Raw genomic sequence first — 22,027 nt, forward strand, 5'->3', positions numbered from 1 at the left:
TAAAAAATTTTAATTTTTAAATTAATAATATAACATTATAATAGGCAAGAATATAAAAAATGCATTAAAAGTTCATGAAAACGAGAAAGAATTAAAAACACTCATAGAAAATAAAATATCTAGCATGTTTTGCAAATATAAATAATATAGTACGGTTAAAGTTACTATGAAATATAAATCAACTATAACATCTTAACTTTTAAATAATTAAAAAATATAATTTCTTAAAAATATTATCAAACGAGACATTTTACATCCCTAAAAGTAAATACTCAATAAATTGTGTCAATATTATAATTTACAAGGTTACTCCTTCGTGAATAATAAATGCTAAATTACTTTTAAATAGCAAAATAATAAATATATGATGATTTTCAGAGTAGAACTAAGTCACGAAGATCTAGCAAGTAAGATATAAATTTTGATATTTATTTATATTCAAATGATATTCACCCACACGATATTCTAAACTAGTAAATATATAATACTATGATTCGTTATTTGAGTTATTCATATTTTCATATTCCTATAGATGAAAATTACTTTAATCATTCATGAGTTAAATAATTTTGAGAGTCAATAATAGTAATTAGTGATTTCGACTGGTTATTTGCATAGGAACTGTTGGAGAGCCTCGAGCTTTGAACATTAGGAGTGCTCAAAGCATATAATCGGGAACTTGGAACGTAAACTTCACAGAACTAAACCATACACATGAGCCTCAAGGTTTTTTAATAGTGCCTCTGGCTCGTCCAAAAAAAAATCTTTTAAAATATTGCTTTAAACTATTATTTCAACATCTCATTTCTAAGTTAAAATTTAGAAGCTTAGTAACTTTAATATGATAGTATATGATAAAATAAAAGTTAACTAACCATGTCCACATTAAAGTTTGTTATTGTAAAAAGAGAAAAAAGGAAAAAAAGAAAAAAGAGAAAAAGAGGAGAAACGTAATCAATTGCTTAACCGTGTCTTCTAGGATATTCCGAAGAAATAGCGTAAGCGCTTAGCCACAAGTGCTTTACGACGGCAAACGCTTCTTATAAATACAGATCCCCTTTTCGACCCAATCCCAATTCATCATACTTTGCTCTAATCCTCTAAGAGAACTATCCCTCTCATTCTCCATCTCTTCTCGCGTAGCCTCTCAAGGTAAATAATCGATCTTTGTATTAATTCAATCGTTTGTTGAAGACGTTTAAACTTACGCGAATTAGTGTAGTTTGTCAATATATGAACAAAAATGTCCTTTTTTTGACGTTGATCGGCAGATCTGCCCCCGATTAATCAAATTTAGAACAATCTTTAATTGACGAGACATGCCTTTTCTGTTCAATAGTATGTATGTGAAACTATTTTGATGTTATAGCCTTGGTTTTCCTTGTTTTGATAGATATCTGTTAGCTTTTTGATAGGAATTGTTAATTGTGACCTATCTAGGATGTTTTCAATCAAATTGAATTAGATCCTAAATTTTTTACAAGTTTAACGATCGATATTTGTTTGCAAAAGAGGCCTTACTAATCTCTGGGCTTTTGGATTTATTTATCCTTGCATGGGCAATATATAATAATTATGTTCTATTTATGTAGATTTTGAACTATTCTATTTGATTTGCGATTTATCCAATTGTAAGTGTTTCTGCATTTACTTCACTCGACCTTTTTTTTAAAACTGAAATTAATTGTTTGTTTTATGTAGATTCCCTATTTGCCTATTTGATAGCTATGGTTTTATGCTTTTAGGGTTTCGTTGAATTGTTTGAATGATTGATTGTTCGATGGAATTAACTTTGTTTAAGGAGTCCAGAAATTGAATGATTAACTTCTTTTTTAGTTTGTTACTTATGGCTGTAGAAATTAAGGGTGATTGAATTTTCCTCCTTTGATTGATCTCGTCTCCCGCTAGCTATTTGGTAGTGCCATTTAGCTGTCTTTGGAATGCTGCTTTCCCTTTATTGCTGTTTCTAATCAATTATGATTTACTTGTTACTCTCTCATATCTGCATCTGGGTAGATGGATTCTATTTCTCCTTCAATTTGTTTCATTGGATGACATTTATTCTAAACTAAAATTTTTTAGGAGTCATCTCAATGTTATGAGAGTTTATATACTGGTAGTTTGCTTCTATGATGTTGATCACCAATAAGCTCCTAACTTTTGCCTTTGTAGAACTTTTTTGGGGGACTTTGGGAGCTGCTAGTTTTGTCATCCTTTTTTTCGCTTGATCTTGATTTGAAATTAAGTCGTGTGCTTCAATACATTTCAGATGCAGATCTTTGTTAAGACACTCACCGGAAAGACCATTACTCTTGAGGTCGAGAGTTCTGACACCATTGACAATGTCAAAGCTAAGATTCAAGACAAGGAAGGCATTCCTCCTGATCAGCAGAGGCTGATCTTTGCTGGAAAACAGCTTGAAGATGGACGAACTCTTGCTGACTACAACATCCAAAAGGAGTCTACCCTCCATCTTGTCCTCCGTCTCCGTGGTGGTATGCAAATCTTTGTCAAAACCCTGACTGGAAAGACTATTACGCTTGAGGTCGAGAGCTCAGACACCATTGACAATGTCAAGGCAAAGATCCAGGACAAGGAGGGTATTCCTCCTGATCAACAAAGGTTGATTTTTGCTGGCAAGCAACTTGAAGATGGTAGAACTCTTGCTGATTACAACATCCAGAAGGAGTCCACCCTCCATCTTGTCCTTCGCCTTCGTGGCGGTATGCAGATCTTTGTCAAGACACTTACCGGCAAGACCATCACCCTTGAAGTTGAAAGTTCAGATACTATCGACAATGTAAAAGCAAAGATTCAAGACAAGGAAGGTATTCCTCCGGACCAGCAGAGACTGATCTTTGCCGGGAAGCAACTTGAGGACGGGAGGACATTGGCAGATTACAACATTCAGAAAGAGTCAACCCTGCATCTTGTTCTTCGTCTTAGAGGTGGCATGCAGATTTTTGTCAAGACTTTGACTGGGAAGACAATAACTTTGGAGGTTGAGAGTTCTGATACCATTGACAATGTCAAAGCAAAGATTCAAGACAAGGAGGGTATCCCGCCAGACCAGCAGCGTTTGATCTTTGCTGGTAAACAACTGGAGGACGGCAGGACTCTTGCGGACTATAACATCCAGAAGGAGTCGACTCTCCATTTGGTCTTGCGTTTGAGGGGAGGGATGCAGATCTTTGTGAAGACATTGACTGGGAAGACAATCACCTTGGAAGTGGAGAGCTCAGATACCATTGACAATGTGAAGGCAAAGATACAGGATAAGGAAGGCATTCCACCAGATCAGCAGAGGCTTATCTTTGCTGGTAAGCAGCTTGAGGATGGTCGCACGCTTGCAGACTACAATATCCAGAAAGAGTCTACTCTTCATCTCGTGCTCAGGCTCCGTGGTGGAGACTTCTGAATTCATGTGCGCCAATCTGCTTTTATGATGGCTGTGTCAATGTTGCTTCTTTATTTTGTTTTAAAACTTTAATTTTCCTCTGTTTTCCGTTAAAAGACATCTCAGGTTCTGTTATGTTGTTTTCGCTGCTAATAAAGATTGTGCGCTACTTGGCTTTGTATGTCTTGGTCTCCTCACTCAGTTACACTAAGCACTGGGGAACTTCACTAAAAATCTCACGATGAACGTAGACGCCTCAGGAAAAAAATGTGACCAAGCTGATATTTTTTACTATCCACTCTTTTGGCGAAAAAACATTGTTATAGTGGTGGTTTGGTTAAATTTGCTGATTCTTATATATAATAGTGAAAATTTCTGCACTTACTATACCGGAGTCTAAAAAAGAAATCTTCTTGAGATGTTCGGTCAAAATTAGAAGGAGAAGCAATAGACTTTATTTTAATTGAGTTTATCACTAAAATATATTTTCAACAAAAAGAGAAGAATTTTAGTAGTTCAATGCGTGATTGCTTAAATTTTTATCTTATTGGCTAGAGTTCGATATAATTCCCCTTTCCATTACTTATTTCCCTTCCCTTATATATCTATAATAAAATTTTAAAAAGAAAAACCGAGGTAATTCTCGGTTAGAGTTAAACAAGATATCCGGCAGATACAAGGGAGTTCTAGAGAAACTCAGTCGGGATTTCTCTTAAGAAAAAGCAACTATGGAGAAAAGTGGAATGATAAACGTTTGGCTCTAAACTAGCCACCATTGTGTTTCTCCAATCTTAATCTAAACGTAACCAATGTTGATTTGAAGAACTAATGACGCTACAATTCATGCTTTTGACAAGTGATATCAGAGATGAGACGATACAGATCAAGGCATTCAAATTGCTTTTGACAAAGCACATGGGAGATTCGTATTAGCCACTGTAAGTATCAAACAGGTTCCTGAATTTCATTGCGCATATGGTAATGGTAGGAGAAGATAATGTGAACATATACTTTATATTATACCCAAGCTGCTGTTTGTTATTCAAGGTTATGCATCTGCATTTTGCTCTCTAGTATAATTTAAACTGTAGATAAGTTCTGTTCATTATGCTTACCCGTGGCTGTTGTTGTACCATATTGTTTCTTGCGCCTTTTCCCGGCAATAATTGAAATTTTCAAGATACGAAACTACTAATTGGGTGTTGTCATGAATATATTATATTATGGATGTTCATTTAGTACTACGTTGTAAATAAGCCTCCTGAAGAAACTTATCCTTTCGGTACTCCGCTATGGATAAATATTACCCATGATAGAAGATTATCTATATCTGGCACAACAGTTTAGAGCAGCAGCTTACAAGCAGCTTACACAGCAGCTTGCAGCAGCAGCTTACACAGCAGTTTGCTTTCTTCTATAAATAGAGGAGAATTCAGTTCATTATGTACAGAAGTTTGAAGTTTGAATAATATCTCAGTTTCTCTCTATACTTGTCTTTACTTTACAGTCTTTATTTTATAACACGTTATCAGCACGAGACTCTGCCATCTCGAGCAAATACTTTGAAAGTATAAGAGGTACGAACTTTCTTTTTCTAAATAATGTCAAATCTTTCTAAACTTGAGTTTATAGCCCTGGATATATCGGGCAAAAGCTACATGTCTTGGGTGCTTGATGCCGAAATTCATCTTGATGCGATGGGTCTGGCAGACACCATCAAAGATAAAAATCAGGCATCAAACCAAGACCGTGCCAAAGCAATGATATTCCTACGCCATCACCTTGATGAGGGCCTGAAAAATGGAATATCTTACTGTTAAAGATCCAGTCATACTGTGGAGTAATTTGAAAGATAGATATGACCACCTGAAGATGGTCGTTCTTCCACAGGCACGTTATGATTGGACTCATCTAAGGTTACAAGATTTTAAATCTATCAGTGAGTATAATTCTGCTATGTTCAGAATTATTTCCCAATTGAAACTATGTGGTGATAATATTACTGATCATGATATGTTGGAGAAAACTTTCACCACTTTTCATGCCTCGAATATGCTCCTGCAGCAGCAATATCGAGAGATGGGATTTAAAAAGTATTCTGAACTTATCTCACATCTTCTTGTAGCCGAGCAACATAATGGGCTATTAATGAAAAACCATGAAAGCCGACCTACTGGTTCTTGTCCATTCCCTGAAGTGAATGAGACGAACTTCCACCAAGCTAAACGTGGAAGGGGACGTGGCCCCAGTCGTGGTCATGGCCGTGGTCGGGGAGGAAACTCTAATCGTGGTAATAATAATGCACCAAAGAACCCTCCTCACCACCAGCAGTGGAAAAGGAAGGAACAAAAGCATGAAGCGGTGCAAGCAGCAAAGCCAGAAAATGCATGCTATAGATGTGGAGGAAAAGGGCACTGGTCACGTACATGTCGTACGCCAAAGCACCTGGTTGAGCTATATCAAGCTTCCCTGAAGAAGACAGAGAAAAATGCTGAAGCAAATTTTATTTCTGAAGATAATTTAGACTTCATGCATTTGGATGTAGCTGATTACTTTGCACTCCCAGAAGGAGAAACAAGTCATGTGATCGGTAGTGAATCTGTAGAGATGTAAATATTTTAATTTTTGTTATTTGTAGTAGATAGTATGGTTATGTAATTGTTGTACATAAATAAAAGTTATGCTTTGATAATAATATTTACTATCATATTTATCTTATTTATGTCATTTTGAAAAATATGGATAATCCTCAAATTATGTTTGGATCAAAGACCAATCATGAAGATATTTGTGTAGTTGATAGTGGGACAACTCATGCCATATTCAAAGATCAGAAATACTTTTCTTATTTGCATAAGGAAAAAGCAAATGTTTCTACAATTTCTGGTAATATAAGTTTGATTGAAGGCTCCGGAAGAGCTATTGTATTTCTGTCTAAGGGAACAAAACTTATTATCGACAATGCATTATACTCCTCCAAGTCCCGAAAAAACTTGTTGAGTTTTATAGATATCCGCCGAAATGGGTATCATGTTGAGACAATAGATGAAATGAATGTGGAATATCTTTGTATTACAAAGAATATTTCTGGCCAGAAATGCATTGTAGAAAAGTTACCAACTTTATCTTTTGGCTTATATTATTCAAAGATTAGTACAGTTGAATCACACTCTATCGTAAACCAGAAGTTTACTGATTCAAATACTTTTGTGTTTTGGCATGGCCGTTTGGGCCATCCTGGATCAATAATGATGAGGCGAATTACTGAAAATTCGAGTGGGCATCTATTAAAGAACCTGAAGATTCTTACAAATAATGAATTTTCTTGTGATGCTTGTTATCAAGGCAAAATGATCACTAGACCATCACCAATGAAGGTTGGCATTAAGTCCCCTACCTTCTTAGAACGTATACATGGGGATATATGTGGACCTATTCACCCACCAAGTGGGTTGTTTAGATATTTTATGGTCCTAATAGATGCATCTTCAAGATGGTCTCATGTGTGCCTATTATCATCTCGCAACCTGGCGTTTGCAAAGTTATTAGCCCAAATAATTCGATTAAGGGCACAATTTCCAGATTATCCTATAAAGGCTATTCGCCTTGATAATGCTGGAGAATTCTCATCTCAAGCTTTTGATGATTATTGTCTATCAGTTGGGATAAAAATTAAACATCCGGTAGCTTATGTTCATACTCAAAATGGCCTTGCAGAGTCATTTATTAAACGACTGCAATTGATAGCAAGACCACTACTTATGAAAACAAAATTGCCCACTACTGTTTGGGGCCATGCTATCTTGCACGCAACATCACTTATCCGTCTCAGACCAACACATTATAATAAATATTCTCCGTCACAATTAGTTTTTGGTCATGAACCAAACATTACCCATCTACGAATTTTTGGATGTGCTGTATATGTGCCAGTAGCACCACCCCAGCGCAGTAAGATGGGCCCCCAAAGAAGGTTAGGAATATATATTGGGTTTGAATCACCCTCTATTATTCGCTATCTTGAACCATTGACGGGAGATTTATTTACTGCTCGATTTGCAGATTGTCGATTTGATGAAACAAATTTCCCACAATTAGGGGGAGAGAAAAAGGAAATCAAAAGAGAAATTGTGTGGAAAGTTTCATCATTATCTCACTTTGATCCACGTACCCTTATATGTAATCAGGAGGTCCAGAAGATCATCCATTTACAGAATATAGCAAATCAAATGCCAGACGCATTTACTGATTTGAAAAGGATAACTAAGTCACATATCCCTGCAGAGAATGTGCCTATTCGAATTGATGTCCCAGTAAGACCATCTATTAGCATGAGAGCTAGTGAACCTAAAGCACGCCTGAAGCGTGGTAGGCCTATGGGTTCTAAGGATCGAAATCCTAGAAAAAGAAAATCGACAAATGATCAAAATGATATTATGAAGGGATCTCCTGAAGAGACCCAAGATCTGATTAGTTATGAGATTCCTGAAGAAATTAATAAACTCGAGACTCAAGTGAGCGAAGAACTTTTAATAAGTTCTACTGGTGATGGGATTAATTTAAATCGATCTGAAATAGTGGTGGATAATATTTTTGCATATAATGTTGCACTTAACATTATGCAAGATAGTGAGGATTTTGAACCCCGATCTGTCGAAGAATGTCAACAAAGATCTGATTGGCCAAAATGGCAAGGGGCAATTCAATCAGAATTGAACGCACTTGCTAAAAGAGAGGTCTTTGGACCAGTAGTCCAAACACCTGCTGGTATAAAACCAGTTGGTCATAAATGGGTTTTTGTGCGAAAAAGGAATGAGCAAAATGAAGTTGAAAGATACAAGGCTCGCCTTGTCGCACAAGGATTCTCACAACGACCTGGAGTCGATTATGAAGAAACATATTCACCCGTTATGGATGCCATAACATTTCGATATCTCATCAGTTTAGCCTTATGTGAAAGGCTTGAAATACATCTAATGGATGTGGTTACAGCTTATCTGTACGGGTCACTTGATAATGAAATTTACATGAAAATCCCTGAAGGATTTAAAATGCCTGAAGCATATTCAAAATCTCGGGAAATGTACTCAATCAGATTACAAAGATCTTTGTACGGTTTAAAGCAATCTGGGCGCATGTGGTATAATCGCCTCAGTGAATATTTGCTGAAAGAAGGTTACATAAATGATGTTATTTGTCCATGTATTTTCATAAAGAAAATGGCTTCAGAATTTGTTATACTTGCTGTTTATGTTGATGACATAAATCTTGTTGGAACTTTAGAAGAGCTCCAAAAGGCAATTGAATATCTTAAGAAAGAATTTGAGATGAAAGATCTTGGGAAGACAAAACTTTGTCTTGGTCTGCAAATTGAACATTTAGCAGACGGGATCTTTATCCATCAATCTGCCTATACAGAAAGGGTCTTAAAATGCTTTTACATGGACAAAGCACACCCATTGAGTACACCAATGGTTGTTCGATCACTTGAAGTGAATAAGGACCCATTCCGACCTCCAGAAGAGGATGAGGAACTCCTGGGTCCTGAAACACCCTATCTTAGTGCAATTGGTGCACTTATGTATCTTGCTAATGCTACAAGGCCTGACATAGCATTTTCTGTTAATTTACTAGCAAGATATAGCTCTTCTCCTACACGGAGACATTGGATGGGATTAAGCATATATTACGATATTTAAAGGGAATTCTTGATATGGGTTTGTTTTATGCTAACAAAGATAGTGCAGATCTTGTTGGTTATGCAGATGCAGGTTATTTATCTGATCCCCATAAAGCTAGATCTCAAACCGGGTACGTGTTTACATGTGGAGGTACTATCATATCATGGCGCTCCACAAAACAATATATTGTTGCTACTTCTTCAAATCATGCTGAAATAATAGCTATTCATGAAGCAAGTAGGGAATGCGTATGGTTGAGATCAATAATTCATTTTATTCGAGAAAAATGTGGTTTGGAATGTGAGAAAAGACCCACAATTTTATACGAAGACAATGCTGCATGCATAGCCCAATTGAAGGGAGGATTTATAAAAGGAGATAGAACGAAGCACATTTCACCAAAATTATTCTACACACACGATCTTCAGAAAAATGGTGACATTGATGTGCAACAAATCCGTTCAAGTGACAATCCGGCAGATTTATTCACCAAATCTTTACCAACTTCAACTTTTGAGAAGATGGTATACAAGATTGGAATGCGGAGACTTAAATATTTGAAACAAGATTTTCATCAGGGGGAGTAAAATACGCGATGTACTCTTTTTCCTTATTAAGGTTTTTTCCCACAGGGTTTTCCTTATAAGGTTTTTAATGAGGCAGTTAGCAATGCGTATTACTAAATATGTGTACTCTTTTTCCTTCACTAGGATTTTTTCCCACGGGATTTTTTCCTAGTAAGGTTTTAACGAGGCACGTTATCTTTTAATGAACATCCAAGGGGGAGTGTTATGAATATATTATATTATGGATGTTCATTTAGTACTCCGTTGTAAATAAGCCTCCTGAAGAAGCTTATCCTTTCGGTACTCCGCTATGGATAAATATTACCCATGATAGAAGATTATCTATATCTGGCACAACAGTTTAGAGCAGCAGCTTACAAGCAGCTTACACAGCAGCTTACAAGCAGCTTACACAGCAGCTTGCAGCAGCAGCTTACAAGCAGCTTACACAGCAGCTTGCAGTAGCAGCTTACACAACAGCTTACAAGCAGCTTACACAGCAGCTTGCAGCAGCAGCTTACAAGCAGCTTACACAGCAGCTTGCAGTAGCAGCTTACACAACAGCTTCCTTTCTTCTATAAATAGAGGAGAATTCAGTTCATTATGTACATAAGTTTGAAGTTTGAATAATATATCAGTTTCTATCTATACTTGTCTTTACTTTACAGTCTTTATTTTATAACAGGTGTCAATTTTTGCCCATTCTTTTAATAATGGGAGTGTCTGTCAATTTGTGCCTACCTTAACTAATCCCCTAACCCCGAGTACATGCTATTTTCCACCAGCATGAATACTTGTCCACCAAGAATTACACAGATGAAAATAAGTACCTAACTCTTTTTTGCCTCTATTGGAATTGTACACTGATCTTTTGTGGTCTATTTCAGTTTTGTTGACCGCTAGGTCATTCCCTTGGCTGCTAAACTTTTGCCGGTTTATATGGTGGCAAAATGGAAGAACTTCCTTTCTATCGGAAATATTGGCTTATATGACTAGGAGGTCACGGGTTCGAGCCGTGGAAACAGCCTCTTGCGGAAATGCAAGGTAAGACTGCGTACAATAGACCCTTGTGGTCCGACCCTGCCCCGAATCTCGCGCATAGCGGGAGTTTAGTATACCGATCGGACCCTTTTTTGGTCCGTACTGCTGTACTAGTATGATGAATGATGGATAACTGACTAGTAGATTCGTTCGGATTGCAGGCAAAAGATTACTTGTTATTTGTTAACTGGGGAGAGGTGGGTGGAAACAGATCTAGGTTTCATCTTCTGATCTGGCTCATCTCTTAGCATGATGCTGTTAGATAGTCTCAGTTTGCTGGTTAAATGCTTTCTGATAGCTGGACTTCACGAATCTATAGAGCAGTATGAAATTGAGAGGTACGATCTATATACCACGTTACACCTAAGCAGTGTTGTCAAAGGCACTCTTAAAGTGCGCTTAAACTTTAAAGCGAGGCTCAAAGCATGTTGAGCTCTTCGTTTTGCGGGCGCTTTAGTGTCGCATCAAGGCTCTAAGGTATACATTTCCTTGCCAAGAAAAGACGATACTGAACAATTGATATTTCGCTTTATCGTAATTTTTTTGTCCATATATTTATTTTTTCATTCTTATAATTATCGGTCTTGAATTACATATACATATTTTTATTTTTTCTCCATTTTCGCCTTTTTCCATTAAAGTTCACGCTTTATTTGCGCTTAAAGCCCCAACGGGCAGGGCCGACTCTAACAGTGTATGGGGTAAGGCAAGTGCCTTAGGCCCCCAATTTTGGGGGGCCCAATTTTTTAGGAATAATATATATTTTATAGGTTTATAGTTTTTTTTATACTTTTGTACTTTTCGACAAGAGTGGATTGCTCTAATGGTAAGCACCCCCACTTCCAACCAAGAGGTTGTGAGTTCGAGTCACTCCAAGAGCAAGATGGAGAGTTCTTGCCGGGAGGGAACTGATGGTCTATCGGAAACAACATCTCTACCCCATGGTATGGGTAAGGTCTGCGTACACACTACCCTCCCCAGATTTCACTAGTGGGATTATACTGGGTTGTTGTTGTTGTACTTTTATACTTTTCATATAAAAGGAAAGAAAATATTTTGGATATATTAATAAAGTAAAGATTTTTGAATTAAAAATAGTAGAAACATGTTGGGAAAGCCGTATTTAAAGTATTAAAGCAATAAGATTTCAGGCTCCACAAATAAGAGATGCTTTAATAAAATTAGTAGGAGTTAGTGAGAATCCAAAAAAAAAAAGTGAAACAAGTTGTTTAGCAACACATTAGCTTGAAAATTTTGAGTTTTTATTGGGCATGACTATTTGGTATGATGTATTATTTGCTGTTAATTTAGTTAGCAAAAGTTTACAACCAAAAGATATGCATATTGATGTTGCCATAGATCAACTAAGAGGTCTAATTTCTTTTTCTAAAAAATATAGAGAAGAAGGATTTACAAGTGCTATGATTTCAGCCAAGAAAATTGCATTTGAGATGAATATAGAACCTCAATTTCGTAATAAACGTGTAATACATAGAAAGAAACAATCTGATCAGAATGTTGATAATGAAATCACAAAATCTCTTGAAGAATTTTTTAGAGTTGATTACTTCTTATACATAGTAGATCAAGCCATTTTTTCACTTCAAAATAGATTTGAACAGTTTGAAGTATATGAAAATATCTTTGGTTTCCTATTTAGTGGTAAAAAATTGAGATCAAGAATTTGAAAAAATATTGTCTTAACCTTAAATGCTCCTTAAAAGATAGCAGTCACTCTGATATTGATGCTTTAGACTTATTTTCCGAACTAAAAGTGTTAAGAGAAATAGTATAGGTAGAAAATAATACTCTAATCGATATACTCAATCAAATAAAAAGACTTGATTCTTTTCCAAATGCTTATATTGCTTATAGAATGATGTTAACAGTTGCTATAACAGTTGCTTCAACAAAAATAAGTTTTTCAAAATTAAAAATTGATAAAATCTTACCTAAGATCAACAATATCTCAAGAAAGATTAAATGACTTGACTATACTATCAATTGAAAAGGAATTATTAGAAAAACTCGATTATAAAAAATTATTAACAACTTTGCATCTCAAAAAGTTAGAAAAATAAATTTTAAATAACGTTCTTATAAATACTTATGCTCCATATTAAACTTTGGCCTTAGGCCCCGTATATGCTTGAGCCACCCCTACCAACATGTCTCAGAGTGTTTTTGCGATTTTCGCCTTTGATAACACTACATCTAAGTAACAGATATTTATTGTATTGCAAGCTGATATGCTTTTGGCCTGAGTGTTGGAGATCATGAACTTGCTCCCCTGTAGGTGCCAAGGTAAATTTGAGGTGAGTGTACTGAAAGTGAAAGCATAAAAAAGAAAAAGCTGTCAAATTAAATATGAAAGAAGTAGGCTTTTTATCTTACCTTAAACTCCTCTGCTGTCCCAATAATATGAGATCAAAGGAAATGAATGCCAAATATATTCAGAAAATAATGCCTTCTATTTTCTCCAGAGAAATAAAGGCTTGTCGAAATAATTGGAAGGATGCAGACAGTAGAGATGAAAAGTTACAGGCCACATACATAGACAACCCCTTAAAATTGTTTGTGTTTTTTCATTGGTACTATTACCTATTGGACACATACCTAGTGTGTCTATTGAACACTTCGTGCATATGTAACACAAGAGGTGTTCTTTACTTGATTACAACAACAACTCAATATAATTTCACAAGTAAGGTATATAATTGAGTACGTAAATCCCTTAACAATTTTATTCTTTTCTTCTTTTTTTTCCAACTTTTTTTCTTTTTCTTCTTTCGCCCCCATCTTCTCTATGCTTTCATTGAGATTTTCTTTTAGCTTTTTTCATGATTTTCTTACAGATTTATCCCCCTCCCAATGTTGATTATTCATCAATTCACTTCAATGATACAACCCCTAGATTTCAAAAATCAAAATATTTATTTTTTTACTAGTACTAGCATAAGAAATAGAATACCAGGTTGTATGACCCTTTTGTGGGTCCTCTATTTCTTCCGGCAAGGGGAGCAGTGTCGTGATTTTGTTAAAAAGAAGTTTGGGGATAAGTTAAAAGGTTTTAGACATTAACCAACCAAAATCCCTTGTTTCTCCAATTTGTTCTTCGCCAATTCTCTTCTTTTTGTTGATTCTTTCCTCTTTCTTTTTTTAGATGTATAATTCTTTTTCCGTTTAAATTCTGATTTTTTGACGGGCCATGCTGTTCGGAGTCAAAACTTTTTAAGGGCAATGGTTGCTCTCTTTTTAGGTGAGGAGGGAGATGAGAGAAGAGGGGACATGGTGGACTGGTACTGAAAAACGAAGATGCATTTCGTTTCTTCTGTTTTCAGATGTGGCGTTCTTTAATTGGTCACATTGCCACATAAGCTGCGTTTGAGCTTCACACCTATGTGTGATTGAGTTTTCAGCGCTCAATAGACATACTTCAACCTTACTTTAAGTGTCCGACAGGTAATATTCTAGTTAATGTGTCTGAATTAAAAAACGTGACAATTTTAGCCTGTGTATTTGGCCAAAAGTTTAAGTGGCTCGATTTTAACTAGATCTTTATTCTGCTCGGGTGGTGGGGGAGGGAGAGGATGGTGGGGGAAGTTAACCTAAAATGATTTTGGAAAAGATGGGCTGGGCGGTGTGGATGATATTTATGTGTCTATGCCATTTTGGTGGCCGTGATTGTGTTTATTCGAAAAACGGATAGAGTTAAATTTGTACGTAGTTCTAAAGGTATGTGGTGTAACTTGATACAAATCATAAGAATAAATAGAAATATCGAATATTGACTGTAAAGAATAAAAAATAAGTAAAGTTGAAAAGAGGATATTTATGGATCAAGCAAGATAAATCAATCTATGAATCTAAAAAATGATAATTCTTCAATAGTGGAGTGTATGATATCTGAGTTATAATGTATGCCAAAACTTGTCTTTTACAGAAATATAACCATCCCTTTTATAGTGGGGGATTCTATTTTAGATATAATTAAAAATACATAGTGGAGAACCCATGATAAATCAGTTTTTCCCTAATTCCCGCCGAGATTCTCACCTTTAGTGCGGCTGCAACGACTCTTGTCTATGAGCTCGATCTTGATCAGACTCGGTATTTGTCGATATTGGTCGGTTTCCAGTTTTGGCGCTCGATGCGGGTGTGAGATCGATGCCGACTCGGGGTCCGAAAATGACTTGGGCTCGGTATTGGTTGGCCTCTAGCCCTTAAGCTCGATTCCATCACCTCTCATCGCAATTTGATTCAGAATCGAACTCGATAATGACTTCGAGCTCGGTATTTGACATGTCCCTGAAAATTGAAGCTCGTTTGTGCCTTCTTTGGATCCCATCTCGATCAGTCGTACGAAGACCGAGATTAGTTTCGACCGTATACAGATAGTCCCCCCATTTCTCGGGAAGGATGCAGCGAGAAACGATATGATTTCCCAACGGCTCGATTGGATACGTACTGACGTTTGCATCGAACCCGACCATGACGTACGTGATAGTTGCCCAGTTGGTTCAGTTTACCAAGGTATTTAATGTGTGTCTGACGGTGGTCGGCCACTGCTGGTATTGAACTGCCATTACTTAATCTATAAATACCATTCGTCACTTTTACATTTTCAATCTCCAAATTTTCCAAGTTCTTCTTCTGAGTTCATATGTAAATCTTTGATTCTTTACTGCAAAATCTCTCTTCAAAAACACCAAATCTTTACCATCTCATTCTATTCTCGATTCCCAAAACCAAAAATGGTGAAAACATCAAAAACAGTTCCTCAAAAAGAGAAAGCTTTTTCCTCACAGTGTGTCGCCGACAAAATACTGGTGGAGCCACGACATGAGGAGTGTGTTCCTGGGGTGTGTGTTCTTACCTCTGATTTCAAGGTCAATAAAGGCTCATCGGTTCCCGGCCGATGTGAGCCCGTATCGAGGTATATGTATTCGATAACCGAGGGGCATCTCGAACAGTTAAGGAAGGATTGAAATTGGGAGAACAAAGAAATAGTAATCCCATCTTCTGAGGAAGATATCACCACTTACGTGAAAGGGATTTTAAGTGTGTATATTTACCCTTTTATGTTAGGTCCCCCCGACCATGTTATTATTGATTTCTGCGGTCAATACAAAATAACCTTAAGCCATCCACCCTTCTTCTTGGCGGATCGTTATTTTGATCCGTTACTTGGTGAATAAAATCGAGGGGATATTTTTCACCCTCGACCATCTCATTCGATTGTACTGCCTTCGCCTCTTTCGAGGCGAGTTAATAAAGCTTCAACGCCATGCTACCAAGGTTCTATTCTCGAGCATAAACGAGGACAATGATCAAGGCTGGATGGGCAGGTTCGTTCGAGTGAAGACTTCGGACCTGATTCCGACCGAAAAGTTGCCAATTCCCGAGGAGTGGAACATGGAGCGTAAGTGTAATTTATCTCCTACTATTTTTCCCCTTAATTTCTTTATCACCGATATCTCTTTTTGTGATGCAGCGGTTCCCTGGATGCTCGGTGAGGTTCCCGATCTCAAGAACTGGGTACAGGCTCTTGCTTCGACCTCCACATATGTCGAGCGCTCATGGCGTGATTTATTAAAGGGCCGACGGGAGGCCAAAAATCATGGTAGGCCTCTTTCTCGTATCTTTGGTAGCTCGAATGAGAGGCTTTCTATATACTTAAATCAATTTTCTTGTATGTAGTATGGAAAAGATGCGGTTTTGAGGCCCTTGCCCGTCGAGGAAGAGGCTTCGACCTCTGTCCCAAAACCGGTGAAGGATAACAAGAGAAAAAGAGCCCCTGCTCCCGAAGATCCAAAATCGAAGACGAGGACAGATCGTAAGCCGAGGAAGAATACCATCCCTCTAACCATGGAATCAGTTCTGCGTATAAGGGATGAATACTAAGAAGAAGAAGAAAATGTCAGGTCCGAACTGGTAGCCCGAGTGAAGAAAACTACTGATGCCCCGAAGGCAGCTGGATCGACGGTGGTTCGTGTGTCTCCGCCTTGGACTGAGGTGATATTGGAGAAGGATTTGGGAAAATTCCCCGAGTTAGTAGAGGTCGAAGATGCCTCCCACCGAGGTCGACAACCGGTGGGTACATCCGAGAGGGCCGATCCCAAAGCTCTCTGAACCGAGGAGAATGCTCCATGCAGATCGCTTAGAGCAATAGTAATCGGAGGCTCGCCTAATCTCCCTACCTTTTTCCGAAGGGGCGATTCGAGAGGCCCAAGCTTTGGGGGTCCTTGAGGTGGATGAGCTTCATGGATGAGATGACCCTTTTCATGACCTGTTTACCGGTATCGAGGATGTTGCCGACCCTAGTGATGCATTGGGTCTTTTTCATGAAGTGCAGCAGGCTTTGAATCGGGTAAGCCCTAATTCCCTTCGTTGACACCACTTTTATGTTTACTATTCTTTTCTAACTTCCTTTCTTATTTCTTCATAGGCCGCGGCGGTTCATCGAGAAGCATGTTCTCGGTCTCGAGTTGAGCTGCATCGGTTCGAGGCCGACCTCCGACGGGTTACGGAGGAGAGGAATACCCTTAGACTCCTTTCCGGTCAAAGGGAAGAAGAAATCAAAGGCCTTAGAGCTGAGTTGGCCAAGTCTCACCAAGACCAGACCGACCTGATAAAGTATGTAATGATAATCTTAAGAACTCATAGGCTTGATTCAGGATCAAAGGCTAATATTTCGATCTCACAGCTGCAGCAGAAGCTCGAGACGATCGGGCAGCTTCGTGAGAAAGTTGATATAATAAGGGCGGAGACCAAGGGATGGAAAGATGGCATGGACCGTCTTGCTACAGAAAAAGAAACTTTTCGGGCCCAATTATTATCGACTGCAAGCCAACTTCAAGGCATGAATGAGAAGAGATTGGTTCAATAGAGAAGATTGGAAGAACTCGAGGCTCGGTTGGCCTCCGAACTTGCCAAGGCCAAATCTGATGCCGAGGAAGCAAAGGCTAATGCAGATGCATTCGTGGCCGTCTATCGCGCCGATGCTGAAGCTGCTCAGGTACATGCAAGAGAGGTAGCCGAGGCCGCTAGAACTCGAGCGCATTGGGTTTCCTAACTTGCTAAATGCCGATCTCGGAGGGAGACTCTCGAGGAGATCCACGTTCGAGGTTTTGATCTCACCGAAGAGATAAAAAAGGCTAAAGAGCTCGAAGACGATGCTGAAGCCTTGGATTCCGATGATGACGACGATGATGGGAGCAAGAGCGGGTCCGAGAGCGGGAAGGAGCCTAATGGAGAAGAGATCGTCCCCGGAGATAACCAAGAAACTTAGCCCTTAGTTTCCTATTTAGGTCTTTTGTGTAAGGTTATGTTCGAACGTTGTAAATATTCTTGTATATATATATAAAGATCTTTTCTTTCCCCGACTTGCTTTTGTCTTATTCTCTGTCTTGTGAAGATTTTGTTTCATTAACTGGGTGAGTGTTTTCTCGAGCTTGAATAAAAAGTAGCCCTTATTCTTAATGGTTGAGTGAGTGATTTCTCGAACTCAAAATAAGAGTATCCCGTAGGCTTAGTAGTCGAGTGAGTGCTTGGTCAGACTCGAAGTAATATAACCTGTAGGTCTAATGGTTGAGTGAGCGATTTTATCGAACTCAAAATAAAAGTAGCCCGTAGGCTTAGTGGTCGAGTGAGTGCCTGCTCGAACTAGAAGTAATGTAGCCCGTAGGCTTAATGGTTGAGTGAGTGATTTCTAGAACTCAAAATAAGAGTAGCCCGTAGGCTTAGTAGTCGAGTGAGTGCTTGCTCGAACTCGAAGTAATGTAGCCCGTATGCTTAATGGTTGAGTGGGTGATTTCTCGAACTCAAAATAAGAGTAGCCCGTAGGCTTAGTAGTCGAGTGAGTGATTGCTTGAACTCGAAGTAATGTAGCCCGTAGGCTTAATGGTTGAGCGAGTAATTTCTCAAACTCAAAATAAGAGTAGCCCGTAGGCTTAGTAGTCGAGTGAGTGCTTTCTCGAACTCAAAGTAATGTAACCCGTAGGCTTAGAACTCGAGTGAGTGCTTTCTTGAACTCGAAGTAATGTAGCTCGTAGGCTTAATGGTTGAGTGAGTGATTTTCTCAAATTCAAAATAAGAGTATCCCGTAGGCTTAGTGGTCAAGTGAGTGCCTGATCGAACTCGAAGTAATGTAGCCCGTAGGCTTAATGGTTGAGTGAGTGATTTATAGAACTCAAAATAAGAGTAGCCCGTAGGCTTAGTGGTCGAGTGAGTGCCTGCTTGAAATCGAAGTAATGTAGCCCATAGGCTTAATGGTTGAGTGAGTGATTTCTAGAACTCAAAATAAGAGTATCCCGTAGGCTTAGTAGTCGAGTGAGTGCTTACTCGAATTCAAAGTGATGCAGCCCGTAGGCTTTATTAGTCGAGTGGCAGTCTCCGATTTGTAGGGTAATGGTCGTCCCTTGAGCCTGTTTGCGTAATAGATCATGAAATAGAGTATGGGTTATGAGACATGAGATATGGGAAAAGAAGTTTCTTTTCATGTCGTTATACATGTGTTTATGTTTTGTACCAGGGATCGAGCAATCTACACGAGCATGGTTCATTTTGACCATTTGGCTCTTACAATTTTTTTATCGGAACCCTGTTCTTACGAAGTAACTTTCTTGCATTGAACTTGATAATCGAACTTAGAGCTTGATATATTTGAGGGTAACGCCCCACCAGTGTTCGAGGTCTACTATAAAGAGGCCTCAAATACTGTTGAATTTGTTCTAAGTTAGCACGATCAATGGTTGCCTCATTAAAAACCTTGCCGAAAAATCCATTTGGGACAAAACCGGTCTAAGGGAAAAAGAGTGCAACACGTGCTTTCAGACATAAGGCATTGTGTTGAATGATCCATCCTTGTTCCTGATTGAACTCCTGCAAGGGTTAGTTTAGAAATATAAATGAATATGGGAAGGTCATACCTTAGCAGTAGTATCGTTTTAGGTGCGACACGTTCCAATTGCTTGGTAGTTGTTTGCCGTTTATAATACTGAGCTTGTAGGATCCTTTACCGACATTTTCGAGCACTTGATACGGTCCTTCCCAGTTTGGACCCAGTTTTCCTTCATTTGGATTTCGAGTGCTGAGGGTGACTTTCCTTAGCACTAAGTCCCCGATTTTCAAATGGCGAAGATTGGTTCTTCGATTATAGTATCTTTCGATCCGCTGCTTTTGGGCGGCCAATTGGGCGAGAGCAACTTCTAGTTTTTCATCGAATAATTCGAGGCTAGTATTCATAGCCTCGTGATTTGACTCTTCTGTTGTATATCGAAACCTGGCATTGGGTTCCCCAACTTCGACTGGAATCAAGGCTTCAGAGCCATATACTAAGGAGAACGGGGTTGCCCCCGTACTGGATTTTGATGTTGTTCGATATGCCTAAAGAACTTGGAGTAGGATTTCTCTCTATTTTCCCTTAGCGTCGTTCAACCTTTTCTTTAGGTTTTGAATGATAGTCTTGTTTATCGATTCGGCCTGTCAGTTCCCACTAGGGTGATACGGTGTCGATAATATCCTTTTTATTTTGTGGTCTTCGAGGAATTTCGTCACTTTGCTGCCGATAAATTATTTTCCACTGTCACACACTATTTCGGCGGGTATCCCAAATCGACATACGATATGAACCCAGATGAAGTCTATAACCTATTTCTCTCTTACTTTTTCGAACACATGTGCTTCAACCCATTTAGAGAAATAGACTGTCATAAATAAAATGAACTTAGCTTTACGTGGGGCCGATGGAAGATGGTCGACGATAACCATTCCCCATTTCATGAATTGCCATGGGGATAGGACTGAGTAAAGTTTCTCTCTGGGTTGATGGATCATCGGTGCAAACCTTTGACATTTGTCACATTTTCGAACAAACTCATTTGCATCTTTGTCCATATTGATCCAATAATATCCTACTATGATTATTTTTCGGACTAATGAATCGGCACCAGAATGATTTCCGCAAGTACCCTCGTGAATCTCACGTAGGATGTAGTCGGTGTCTCCTGGACCTAAGCATACTGCCAATGGTCCATCGAATGTCCTTTGGTATAATGTTCCATCTGCAGTCAACGTGAATCAAGCAGCTTTGGTTCGTAGGCCCCTCGAAATTTTAGGGTCCGATGGGAGCTTTCCGTTCTCCAAGTATTTAATATACTTATTCCTCCAATCCTAGGTTAAGCTTGCAGAATTTATCTCAGCATGACCTTCCTCGATCACGGATCTCGAGAGTTGAACGACAGTCCCCGAGCTGACCTCATCTTCCTCGACCGATGATCCCAAATTTGCAAGTGCATAGACCTCACTGTTTTGTTCTCGAGGTACATACTATAAAGTCCATTATTTGAAACGGAGCAAAGTTACCTGTAGTTTGTCCAAATACCTTTGCATTCTATCCTCTCGAACTTCGAAGGTTTTGTTTACTTGATTTACCACCAGTAAAGAGTCACACTTGGCTTCAATGACTTCTGCTCCCAAGCTTTTAGCTAGCTCGAAACCTGCAATACTGGCCTCATACTCGGCCTCATTGTTAGTCAACCTAGTAGTTTTGATAGATTGCCTAATAATGCTACCCGTAGACGGTTTTAAAACGATGCCTAGCTTGGAACCCTTCACGTTCGAAGTCCCATATATGAAAAGAGTTTATACCCCTGATGATGTACCCGATTTCAACAAGAGTTCCTTTTGGACTTCGGGTACGAAGGTTGGCGTCAAATCGGACACGAAGTTCGCTAAAATTTGAGACTTGATGGCCTTCCGGGGTTGATATTTGATATCGTACCTACTGAGTTCGACGACCCACTTGGCCAATCGGCCTGATAGTTCGGGTTTGTGCAAAATATTACGAAGTGGGTAAGTGGTTAATACGCATATATGGTGACATTGAAAGTATGGTATTAACTTTCTAGAGGTGATTATTAGTGCAAGTGCCAATTTGTCTAAGTGTGGATATCTAGTTTCTGCTTCCCATAAGGTTCGACTTACATAATAAACGGGAAATTGCGTACCTTACTCTTCTCAAACTAGGACACCACTTACCGCGATTTTTGATACTGCCAAGTACAAGTAAAGTTTCTCGTCTGCCTTTGGAGTGTGAAGCAGTGGTGAGCTCGATAGGTATCGCTTCAATTTCTCTAATTCCTGTTGGCATTCTGGGGTCTAGGCGAAATCGTTCTTCTTTTTGAGTAGAGAGGAAAATCTGTGACTTCGATCTGACGACCTTGAAATGAATCGGCCTAAGGCAGCAATATATTTTGTTAGCCTCTTCACGGATTTTACACTGTCAACGATGGCGATGTCTTCAATGGCCTTGATTTTATCGTGGTTGATCTCGATCCCCC

The 22,027-nt window shown here is 38.7% G+C and overlaps 1 protein-coding gene across 1 annotated transcript; it reads left to right on the forward strand.

Annotated features, from left to right (window-relative positions):
* The first annotated feature begins 969 nt into the window (after nt 1-969).
* LOC104088355 (polyubiquitin 4) lies at nt 970-3,578 on the forward strand. The gene is made up of 2 exons (XM_009593017.4): nt 970-1,152; nt 2,270-3,578. The coding sequence occupies exon 2, from the start codon at nt 2,270-2,272 to the stop codon at nt 3,416-3,418; it is 1,149 nt and encodes a 382-aa protein (XP_009591312.1). The 5' UTR covers nt 970-1,152; the 3' UTR covers nt 3,419-3,578.
* The last annotated feature ends 18,449 nt before the right edge of the window (nt 3,579-22,027 follow it).

Source organism: Nicotiana tomentosiformis, chromosome 5 (genome assembly GCF_000390325.3).
Source record: "Nicotiana tomentosiformis chromosome 5, ASM39032v3, whole genome shotgun sequence".
Lineage (NCBI taxonomy): Eukaryota > Viridiplantae > Streptophyta > Magnoliopsida > Solanales > Solanaceae > Nicotiana > Nicotiana tomentosiformis.